This window comes from Elephantulus edwardii, unplaced genomic scaffold, assembly GCF_000299155.1.
Source record: "Elephantulus edwardii isolate Elephantulus edwardi_28Jun2011 unplaced genomic scaffold, EleEdw1.0 scaffold00410, whole genome shotgun sequence".
NCBI classification, from domain to species: Eukaryota; Metazoa; Chordata; class Mammalia; order Macroscelidea; family Macroscelididae; genus Elephantulus; species Elephantulus edwardii.
In genome coordinates this window covers 167,035-178,359 of record NW_006400160.1, presented here as the reverse complement: position 1 = coordinate 178,359, position 11,325 = coordinate 167,035, and the positions used below count along the sequence as shown (strand labels likewise).

The window sequence follows — 11,325 nt, the reverse complement described above, 5'->3', positions numbered from 1 at the left end:
AGCGGACATCATGTACACGGGGACGATCGACTGCTGGCGTAAGATCTTGAAGGATGAGGGCGGCAAGGCCTTCTTCAAGGGCGCCTGGTCCAACGTGCTGCGGGGCATGGGCGGGGCCTTCGTGCTGGTCATCTACGACGAGCTCAAGAAGGTCATTTAGGGCTGCTGCTGACCGCTGCCCCTCCTCCGTGTGGACCACCAGCCACCCCTTCGTGTGGACCACCCCCCCTTCCATGTGGACCACTGTCCTCCAGGACTCCCCCATCTGTCAGGACCACCGGGCCCGGGGCTTGACCCCCTCGGACCCCCCGCCCACCCGCACCGTCCACACATCCAGTAGTGGACGGTGCCCGGGGACCCCAGTCCAGAGGGCGCACGGCACCGTGTGTCCAGTATTTATTTACAGAATCATGACTCCTCCATGCCCACCTGTGTGCGCCCGGCCACCTGTGTGTGCGTTCGCGCCCCCACTTCTGCCAGCCCCCATCATGTCTCCACGTCGGACTCCAGCCAGACCAATAAACAGGAAGCGCCAGTCGGACCTCGTGTGGCCTCTCTCCCTGCACAGGCGGGGGTTTGGGGGGGACAGGTCCTCCTGGGGGCGTGGGGGCAGGCCGGCAGGTGGAATCCAGTAATCCTGGGCGTGTGGGGGGCAGGCCGTTCCCGGGGAGGCCCTCATCACACACCCACAGTATTCAGGGCGGACTCCCCTGGGGAAATCAGAAGAGTGGACAACTAACGGGACCGTCCAGCGGGCCACCCAACCGCTGACCTAAAGAGGCCCACCCACCACCGCCCTCGAGTCCGACCACATCTCATCGTGCCCCACCAACTCTCAATCCCGAGATCTTTCAAAGTGACCATTCCTTTGGGCCTGAAGATCATTTGAAAACAACATTGGTCTTTGCTTAATTCCAACACAATACCTTTTTAGTTCCCTTTTTTTTTAAAAAAAAATGAGAATGCAAAGACATATTTCTGAGAAGTAGCCAAAAACGTAGCAAGATGGAGTCGTATCTGTAAAGAGGTGGAAAGAGAGCTCTTGTTAATTTTTTAAATTTGCTTTTTGTTTGATTGGCACTCTTAACGTTGGATGTTGAGAGTTCATACTGGGTTTCTTTTTCATTGAGATAGATGATAGGTAAAGCTGTCAGGCATGCAAATGTGGGGATGATAAAACACCCCACCTCCTCACTCAGGCCGAGTGTTGGGTTCAAACCATTCACCGCTTAGCCAGCAGTGGAATGATTTCACCACCACACCGTTGGCACGCTTAAATAAATAGCCAAATGTCTGTTTCTGTACTGATAACTGACTCCCTGCCGGACAGAGCTGCCCCATGGCGTCTACGAGGCTGTCAATCTTTTCACATATCTATGCATATTACAAATAATGCACATACGTTATGTACCGTCAAGTGGAAACCAGCTCCTAGGTGACCATTGAGTGGGTTTTCAGAGCCTGTCCAATCACACGAGAAGAAATTGCCCTCATCCACAGATACTTAATTACGTAATTTTTATGTAACCACCAGTGGAAGTGGACTCAGGCCGTCCAGCCAGTTCGCAGAGGCTGTCAAGTGCAACATCCTTAGAGGCAAGGATTCTGAAGCTCCCTGGATTTCACTCTGGGCCATGTGGCCCAGGAGGGACCAGTCCTTGGAGAGGGATGTCATGCTTGGGAGAGTGGAGGGACAGCCCAGGAGAGGAAGACCCTTGATGAGGGGGATTAGCTCAGTCACTGGGGTCGGGGAGGCAGGTGTGACCGTGAGACGGGCCTCAGGACAGGGCCGGGGTCAGAGGTGATGGACATAGGGTCCCTATGAGTTACAGGTGACTCACCGTCACGTACCGTGAATAGAGTAACAGCCACCACTGGATATTGAAAGGATTCACAGGAATAGAGCCTAGTTGTGGAGGAGGAAATATATATATATAGTGTGTGTGTGTGTGTGTGTATATATTTGTATATGTATATATGTTGTTGTTATGTGCCGTTGAGTCGTTTGCGACTCATAGTGACCCTATGTACAAGAGCCCTAAACCCTGCTCTGTCCTGTGCCAATCGCATTGCCTCTGACACACCCATCCCGATTACCCCAGTCACTGAATCAATCCACCTCATAGAGGGCCTTCCCCTCCTGCGCTGTCCCTCCACTTTGCCCAGCATGATGTCCCTCTCCAAGGACCTGTCCCTCCTTACAACATGTCCAAAGTATGTCAGGCGAAGCCCCAGAATCCTTGCTTCCAAGGAGCAGCCTGGTTTAACCCTCTCCAGGATGAATCTGTTTTCTTGGCAGTCCATGGTACATTCAGTACTCTTCTCCAGCACCACAGCTCAAAGGCATCAATTCTCCTATCCTCCCTAGTCATTGTCCAACTCTCTGATGCATAACAAGTGCTTGCAAAAACCATGGCTTGTATCCGGCGCACCTTAGTCTCCAGAGAGACACCGTTGCTCCTGAGTACTTTAGAGAGGTCCCTAACCGCAGACTTTCCCATCGCGATAAACGTTTTTTGATTTCCTGGCTGCTGGTGCCAAGAGTGTTGACCGTGGAGCCGAGCAAACTGAAGCTGTAAACAATCTCAATCTCTTCGCCATCCATCCTGATGCTACCGATTGGTCCAGTGGTGAGAATTTTTGTCTTCTTGACATTGAGCCTCAGTCCATATTGAAGGCTGCAGTCCTTGACCCTCTGCAGTAAGTGCATGAGGTCCTCCTCAGTTTCAGTGAGCAGGGTTGTATCTGCATAATGCAGATTGTTGAGATACATATATATATGTGAAAAATTATATATATATGAAAATAAAGATCTTATAGCAGGCTTACAAATCTGAGAGTGACCCGTCCAGTTCGTGCCCAGGCAACCTGACTTTGAGCATGTGTGAAGCTGAGATGCACCCATCATGTCCACGGGCAGCAGCAGGGCACCCTCTCCAGGTCCCACCTTCTCCTCCCTGTTCCCTGAGCCCCTTGCTGCAGACTCCATCAGCCCAGCTGTCCACACACTGGACAGGACAGGCTCAAGAGCTGGCCAGAGGATTGCTGTGAGCTGTCAACCCAACGGCATCGAACACCAGCCTCGTGAGAAAGAGCCCAAGGACGTTCAATGTCCGGGACATGCGAGAGGCTTTAAGAAATAACACCAGCAAACTCCACGCAGGGCCGCCGCCTGGGATCTTCATTTTTACCCCCTGTTGGGTTTATTTTTACAAAAATACAATTGATTGGGAACAACAATCTAGAGAGACACATTTCTGGCACAAGAGAGCTTGTGCACAGAGCTTATTATGAAGAGAAAACAGGGCAGAGAGTGCGCTCTACACAGAGGTTGCACACACAGGTTGCACACAGAGGTCGCCCTCCACGGGCAGTTGGTGCACAGAGGTCATCTTGAAGGGGACGCTGCCCACGGAGCTTATTCTGGCAAGAGAATGAGGTGCAGAGGGGGCCTTGTCGGAGAGGTCGCGGCTGGAGCTACGACGACACGACCTCAGGGCGTGCTGGGGAAAAACAGGGCTTCCTGGACAGGTGTCCGCCGTAGACGTGAGGATAGGTGGGCAGTGAGGTGAGGATGGATGGACAGTGGGGTGAGAATAGGTGGGCAGTGAGGTGAGAACAGTGAGCTGAGGGGTGGACAGTGAGGTGAGAGGTGGGCAGGGAGGTGAAGTTGGGTGGTCAGTGAGGGCTGTGGGACACAGCCCTCCGGTCACAGCTCCAGTTTCCAGGTGGCCCACGTGGCATTCCCACCACGCTGCGCCTGCCTCACTTTTCATCTACCGCCTGCACCTTCTCCACCAGGCAGTCCTCCCGGATCGCCTTGTGCACATCCCAGGTGATCTGCGGGGAGTGAGGGAGGTGGGCTGGGGTGGGGGTTGTCTGCGACTTCGGGGTGTTGGCTTCTGCTGCGTGTTCCTGATGCCCCGAACTCCTCCAGCCCCGGGGTGGGGGGTGTGTGTGTCGCTGCCTGACACAGTGTCCTGGGTGAGCCCTGGTCAGACCCTGCCTCCAGCCTCCCTGACCCCAGAAACACCCCCATGAGGGGGACAGGGCAGAGGCAGACACCCACCAGCCTGTCCATGTGGGCTAAGTCCCGGAGCGGATCCTTCATCTTCGGGATGGGAGGAAACAGCCTCTGCATCACCGAGAACCTGCGAGGGAGGAAGTGACGGTGTTCACCGCAAGGACTAGGGTGCGCCTGCCTGCACCAGCCTTGTTCACAAGTGCTTCATACGCTAGTGTCCTGGGGGAAGGATGGCCAGGGGGCTGCTTGCAGGCAGGGATAGGCAGACCTGGCCTCACCCACCAGGGGCATGTGCCCCAGCCCCAGGGGTCCGGCCCTCACCTCCTGCAGAGCAGCATGACCATCAGGACAGTGAGCAGCGTGCCCAGCGCGACGCACACGGCCACCTGCCAGGCCTCCACGCGGCCGTCCTTGTCCTCCTTACACTCTGCAGGGACAGCGCCCGAGGGGCTGGTCCAGGACTCCCAGCGGGTGTCCAGGGCCTCCAGGCAGTGGGGGGAGGGGGCTTCACCAGCACAGCTGGGATCCCCAGGGGCGTGGTGGGGGTGGAGGGTGCCCTGGGGACTGAAGGGGTCTGTTGAGGGGAGATTGGGGGGACTAGGAGCTGGGACCAGCCTGATGGCCAGGGGTCGGCTAGGAACCTGGAGGTCCTGGGAGAGGGCTGGGGGAGGACTGGGGGGCTTGGAGGGATCTGAGAGGGTGTGCTAGGGGCCAGGGGTCCTGGAGACCATGGGGGGTCGACAGGTGTGTACTGGAGAGGTCTAGCAGGATCCCTGAGGGGGGCTGGGGTCCTGGGTGGTTGAGATCTGAGGAGGGCTTGGGGGGAATTCCCTGACGGGGCTGGGGTCCCGGATGGGTGAGATCTGGGGAGGGTCTGGGGGGGGTCCCTGATGCTCCTGGCGTCCTGGGCGGGTGGGATATGGGGACAGCTTGGGGCGGTCCCTGATGGGGCTGGCGTCCTGGGCGGGTGGGATATGGGGACAGCTTGGGGCGGTCCCTGATGGGGCTGGAGTCCCGGGTGGGTGAGATCTGAGGAGGGTCTGGGGGGGTCCCTGAGCGGCTGAGGTCCTGGGTGGGTAAAAACTGGGGAGGGTCTGGGGGGGGTCCCTGATGGGGCTGGAGTCCTGGGTGAGATCTGGGGAGGGCCTGGGGGAGTCCTTTTTGGGGCTGGGGTCCTGGGTGGGTGAGATCTGAGGAGGGTCCTGGGTGGATGGGATCAGAGCAGCCCCTGGGGAGGTCTAGGTGGGTGTCTTCTGGGCCTGGGTTTCTGGAGAGGCCTGGGTTGCACTTCGTGTGAATCCGGGGGGCCTGGGTGGGCTCCTGGGGTGGGTTGGGAGGTCCCCCAGCAGGGAAGCACCCTGCCCCATTTCTGGAACTGCCCGCAGACCTCCAGTGACAAATGCCTGGAGAGGGGACTTCCCTTCTACACGTGCCCCACGGGTGGGCTTCTGGTGTGAGCGGCTTCGGGACCTCAGGCAGGGTCAGGGGACTGCCCTGTGGTTTTGTGAGCTTAGGGGGGACCCCAGGAATGAGGGGGGACCCCAGGAAAACGTTGGGACCCGGGAATATGTTAGGGAAGCTACGGGAAGCAGCTGTGTCTCTGGATGGGGCCCCTGGGATGGAGACAAGGGGCGGGTGGGGGGCAACACTGACCGAAAGGCTGGCTCCAGTCCCCCCAGCTGGCCCCGTCGGGGCCCAGGCTGTTCCTCGCCCGGACCTTCGCTGTGAACGGCCCGTAGTTTATCAGTTCATGAGAAGAGGATCTGTCATGCACCGGGACCTGACGAGCAAGGGGTCAGGACCCGCCGGTTGGCAGCAGGCCAGAGTAGGGGGTAGGGGTGGACGCTACTGCCCACGGGGCTGGAGGGGACACTCACCATTTTGGGCCTGCTGCCGTCTGAGTCCTGTAGGAGAGACAAGACGCTGAGTCTCCAATCATCCCCTCCATCCCACATCCCCCCTGTGTCAGTTGCTAATGCAAACCTTGGTGGTTCAAAACCAGCCGCCGCTCCGGGGGGAGCCAGCTGAGGGCCTCTGCTTCTGTGAAGGTTGCAAACCCCATGGTACAGCTCTGCCCTGCCCTTTGGGGCCTCTGGGGGCCAGAAGTGACCAGATAACAGGGAGTTTTCTTATTTTTTTTAAAAACAGACATATCATTTAGATACACGACTGTGTCTTGTCAAGTCAAGACGGACCCACGGCTGACCATGCAGCGGGCTTTCCGAGGCGGCCAGTCTCAACGGGAGGAAACAGCTCTTATATCTCATGTAGAACACCTGGTGCATTTGAACCGTGCACCTTGGGGGCTGCAGCCCCAATTCCTTACCCACTCGGCCAGCTGGGGGTCGTTCATCTGCACATGATCTGTGCCTGTTTTCATTCTGTGGCCTGATTATATTATTAATTGTTATTATTCGTTATTATTATTATGTCTAGCTTTACTCCCCAGCAATAGTTTCAATTTCAGGACAGACGCCCTCACGTCCACAGCACCTAACAACAACTCCACCTGTTCAGAACCGATTTCTACCTGTGGATGAACCTTTCCTGAGCTTTTTACCATGAAAAACAAAACAAAAACATCTTCCCAAGAGCCAAGTTGAAGACGATGTTGGCCACCACGGCTCTTGGTTCAGCTGTGATGGGGGAGAGGGGAGCTGGGGGTGGGGTGGGGAGATGTCTCACCTTCTTGATCTCCAGCTCGTAGTCGAAACCATAGGTGAAGTGACTGTGCTGTGTCCACGTCAACAAGGCGTACGATTGATTGCAGCTTCCGGTCAAGTTTGGACCGGACAGGATCTCTGCGGGGCGGGAGGGGTGGGACACACACACACACACACACACACACAGAGTCAGTCACTCTTAGAAGGAAAAGGAAGCATTTCTTTTTCCCTCTGAGGATGCATGTAAGGCCATAATCAAACCCACTGCTGCCCACTGGATTCTGCCTTCCGGGGACCCTGCAGGACAGAGCAGAGCTGCCCCATAGGGTTTCTGAGGGTGGCTTTGAACCCCTGACCTGCTGGTAACCACCCTCATTGCCCATCCAGCGGCTCCTACGTGAGGGGTCCTGGCTCACCGATTTCTGAGGGGAAGAAGACCTTCTCCATGCAGGGCACATGGCCGGCCTGGCTGGTCCCGGTCACCACGAACTGGTAGGCATCATCACCCAGTCCAGACACGTCCGGGAACCGACAGCCAGTGCGGGTGCCCCGCGTGTCCACTGTGTAGTGCTCACATGTCCACTTCGGGGAAGTCCTGCAACCAGAGTCCAGGGGACAGTCTTGGGGCCAGGGGCCGGGGCACTGGGTGTCCAGCACCAGAGCGCACCCACCTGGTGGTGGGCCTGATGCCAGGGTCAGGGGATTCTCACACCTAAACCCCCCCCCCCACTCACCTGGATGAGGTGAGGTCAGAGGACAGAGCTGCCCAATCACTGCCCAGTCTAGGTCACACCCACCTGGAGGGCATGGCTTGCACAAATGGGCATGGCCTCTCCATGGGGTGCAGCTGACCAGTTACAGAGCAGCACTGGCCACTTGCACCTCGAGCCTGACGTCAGCGGGCAGAGCTGTCCAGTGGGCAGCCCAGCACTAGGCCACACCCACCTGGAGGGCCTGCCCTCGGGGATACGACTGTCTACAGTCAGGCCCAGGCCACAGCCAAATGGGGTTGGGGGGTAGGGAGCTGACCTCAGTGGGTGGGACTGGTCACTCAAGACCAAGTCCGGGCCACTCCCAGCTGGACATCAGAGGAATGACACTGGCCACACCCTGAGCCTTAGTGCATCCTCTGGGGCCTTGAGAAGTACAGCAGGTGCTGGACGAGTGGTGGACAGCACTGCCCAGTGTCCAGCCCCTGACCACCTCCACCAGGGCCTCAGGAAGTATGGCTAGTACTGGACAAGTGGTGGACAGCACTGCCCACCACCCAGCCCCTGACCACCTCCACCAGGCCCTCAGGAAGTATGGCTGGTACTGGATGAGTGGTGGACAGCACTGCCCACCGTCCAGCCTCCCTGACCACCTCCACTAGGGCCTCGGGAAGTACGGCAGCTACCGGACGAGTGGTGGACAGCATCGGTAAACATCTGGCCCCTGATCTCCTCCTCCAGGGCCCCCATAAGGTCCGACGGCAGCACCAGATATCTGCTGGGCCTCACTGCTCCCCGCTCCAGTCCCTGACCACCTCCTCCAGGGCTTCGGGAAGTAAGGCCAGTACTGAATAAGTGGTGAACAGCATTGGCCATGGTCCAGCCCCTGCCCACCTCCTCCAGGGCCCCCAGACTGTCCAGCAGTGGCACTGTACCTCTGAGGGGCCCCACTGGCCACATGCCACCCCGAGGACACATGCTCGAAGTACAGCTCGTACTGGACATCCGAAGGGGCAGCGCTGCCCACGGCCCAGCTGCATTCCAGGATGTGCGTGTCGCGGATCTGACAGCTCAGGTTCGTGGCTTCCGCCCCCCTCATCTTCTCATCTGGGACAACAGTCTCATTATCGGGGGGGCCTCTCCACCTTCCAGACCCCTAAAACCCGACCCCAACCCTCTGGCTGCACACAACCGGTGCCGAGTCACGGAGACCCTCGTGGACGGCGCAGAAGCCCCCTCAGAGGGGGTCCCACCCTGTCAGCTTTCCGGGGGGGGGGGCAGAGGGCCTCATCCTCCTGCCTCGGAGCCGCTGGGGGATTTGAACGCCCCACCTTTTAGGTGCTAGCTGAGCACTTAACTACGGCGAGGCTCCCTACTGGACAGATCTTGTCTGGAAGGCGCACAGATGGTCGTGTTTGCAGGACGCTCGTGTTAGACCCCCAAGACACTGCCTCTCTGGGTGTCTGAGCCCCCCAGCTGCTCTGGGGGAGAAAGGCGGGCCATCTCTCTTCCCGGGGCGGGACACGGCCTCCGACACCCGTTGGAGGGTCAGCTAGCCGGAGGGTCAGCTAGCCTGAGGGTCAGCGAGGGGTCAGATCTGACTCTGCGGCCGTGAGAATCAGTTTCTCCACTGCTCGTCCAGCTGACCCTCCAGCCGGTTGTCGGAGCCCGTGAACCCAGTGGGCGGAGATGGGACATCTTTACAGATAGACAGATGGAGAGACAGAGACAGGTAGACAGGGAGGTCGACAAATACACAGAGATCTAAATAAAGAAATGCATAAATACACTGGTGGGTAGGTCAACAGATGGTCAAGTAGACAGACTTACAGATATATAGACAGACAGGGAGGTAGACTTACAGATATACAGACAGACAGACAGGTAGGCAGATAAATAGACTTTCAGATATACAGACAGGTAGACAGATAGACTTACACATAGGCAGACAGACAGGTAGACAGATATACAGGCAGACAGGTAGACAGACTCAGTTATACAGTCAGACAGAAAGGGAGGTAGACAGATAGACTTACAGATATACAGACAGACAGGTAGACAGACTAATAGACTTACAGATATACAGACAGACAGGTAGACAGACTCACAGATATACAGACAGACAGACAGGTAGACAGACTCACAGATATACGGACAGACTGGTAGGTAGACAGACAAATAGACTTACAGATGTACAGACAGACAGGTAGACAGACTCACAGATATACAGACAGACTGGTAGGTAGACAGACAAATAGACTTACAGATGTACAGACAGACAGGTAGACAGACTCACTGATATACAAACAGACAGGTAGATAGATAGACTTATGGATATACAGACAGATAGAGAGGTAGATAGACTTAGAGATATACTGACAGACAGGTAGACAGACAGACTTACAGCTATGCAGACAGCTAGGTAGACAGACATAACGCAGAGTGTCTTTCTATTACAAATTCAGGACTATTTAGTAAATTTTGACTCCCAGTGACGCTGCAGGACAGAGCAGAGCTGCCCCGTCGGGTCTCTGAGGCTGTGAATATTCCCAGAAGCAGACGGCCTCCGCTTTCTCCCTCGGTGTGTGAACCCCTGGCCTTCTGTGGAGTAGCCAAGCTCCTAATCGCTGCCCCACTGGGGCTCCGCTCATCAAAAGCCTGGCTAGGAAGGCCCTGCAGGGTGTCCAGGAGTCAGGATGGACCACAGGCCACAGGCAGGATGCAACTCCATCCCCCATCGCTCTGCGGCCACTGTCAGCAGCACTCAGGAGGCCACAGTACCCACGGCCAGAAATGAGGGCGTGCCCTCCTCACCTATGTCTGGGTACTGGATCCACGTCGAGAATGGGTGCGCCCCGGTCCCGTGGATTGTGTAGTTGAACACCTGGCACTGGGAGATGAGGGTAAAGGTGCAGTAAGATCTGTTTTCTTCCTGAGGGGAGAGGAAGAAATGCTTTCAGTGCCCATGTACAGGCCAGTGCCCCCACAACACTGGACACTCTGCCTTTGAGACTGTGCTCACAGTTTCTTGAAAAGCCACAGGGTGAGAGTGGGTATTGGGTCACCTTGTACCATCCTGCACTTCTTAGGGGTTCTTTACACTCGATTCACAGCTGAATCCCCTATCCACAAGCTACTCTGTGGGAGAAAGATGGGCAGTGTCCTCTCATGAGAATCCCCCCCCGGGATGGTCAGCTGGGAGTGGGCTTTGACTCCGTGGTACACAACAATCAGTTCATCCATCCATCATCGATCCATCCATCCATCCATCCATCCATCCATCCATCCATCATCCATCCGTCCACCCACAATCCACCCATTCAATCTCCTCCCTATCTTTCTTGCATCTTTTTATCAGTTGTCTGTCACCTTGCCTACTGATTGTTGATGTTCCCTACCGATCCTTGATGTTCCTACGTAATATCTATCCTCTATCTATCTATCTATCTATCTATCTATCTATCTATCTATCTATCATGGATGACACCAATCAAAAGCCACACATGCTATAAAACATCGGGGCAAGGCGGGGCGGGAGGGGGGATGGTATACCAATGAAGGAATTTCTCTTTTACTTTTCCAAAAGAAGAGCGAATTGGACTGGGGGATGGGTGGACAGAGAGAAAAGTGCAACAGTGAATGAATGGAAATCCAACATCTCTGTAAAGGTTCATTAAAATGAATGAAATAAATTTTTGAAAATAAAATTATCAATGAATGATCATGTTTTAAAAATGCAATCTGTCTCAGTTTGGATTTAGGCTTCGAATTTGGGAAGCTTAGGAAAGCAGTAACACTCTCTGGTGGAAATATAATAAAATGAATATAATTAAATGATTATAATTAATGGACTGGGTATGCATCAAGTCTAGGAAACATGTGAATAATACATGAAGATCTCCTGAACAAAGTCCATACCATCACCTTC

At 55.7% G+C, this 11,325-nt stretch overlaps 2 protein-coding genes across 2 annotated transcripts in view; one reads left to right on the top strand and one right to left on the bottom strand.

Annotated features, from left to right (window-relative positions):
- Positions 1–160, top strand: part of SLC25A6 (solute carrier family 25 (mitochondrial carrier; adenine nucleotide translocator), member 6) — a 7,982-nt gene extending 7,822 nt beyond the window's left edge. The window contains exon 4 of the mRNA XM_006902412.1: positions 3–160. Within this exon, the coding sequence (XP_006902474.1) occupies positions 3–160 (158 nt within the window). The remainder of the gene's footprint in view (positions 1–2) is intronic.
- Positions 161–400: 240 nt separating this feature from the next.
- The window catches only part of LOC102873632, a 19,029-nt gene continuing 8,104 nt past the window's right edge, over positions 401–11,325 (bottom strand). The window contains exons 5-18 of the mRNA XM_006902416.1: positions 10,212–10,329; positions 8,333–8,504; positions 8,084–8,244; positions 7,633–7,765; positions 7,085–7,282; positions 6,710–6,794; positions 5,902–5,928; positions 5,678–5,804; positions 4,861–5,030; positions 4,346–4,728; positions 4,070–4,151; positions 3,770–3,840; positions 3,342–3,477; positions 401–637 (exon numbers count right to left, since the gene is read on the bottom strand). Coding sequence (XP_006902478.1) covers positions 401–637; positions 3,342–3,477; positions 3,770–3,840; positions 4,070–4,151; positions 4,346–4,728; positions 4,861–5,030; positions 5,678–5,804; positions 5,902–5,928; positions 6,710–6,794; positions 7,085–7,282; positions 7,633–7,765; positions 8,084–8,244; positions 8,333–8,504; positions 10,212–10,329 — 2,100 coding nt within the window. The remainder of the gene's footprint in view (positions 638–3,341; positions 3,478–3,769; positions 3,841–4,069; positions 4,152–4,345; positions 4,729–4,860; positions 5,031–5,677; positions 5,805–5,901; positions 5,929–6,709; positions 6,795–7,084; positions 7,283–7,632; positions 7,766–8,083; positions 8,245–8,332; positions 8,505–10,211; positions 10,330–11,325) is intronic.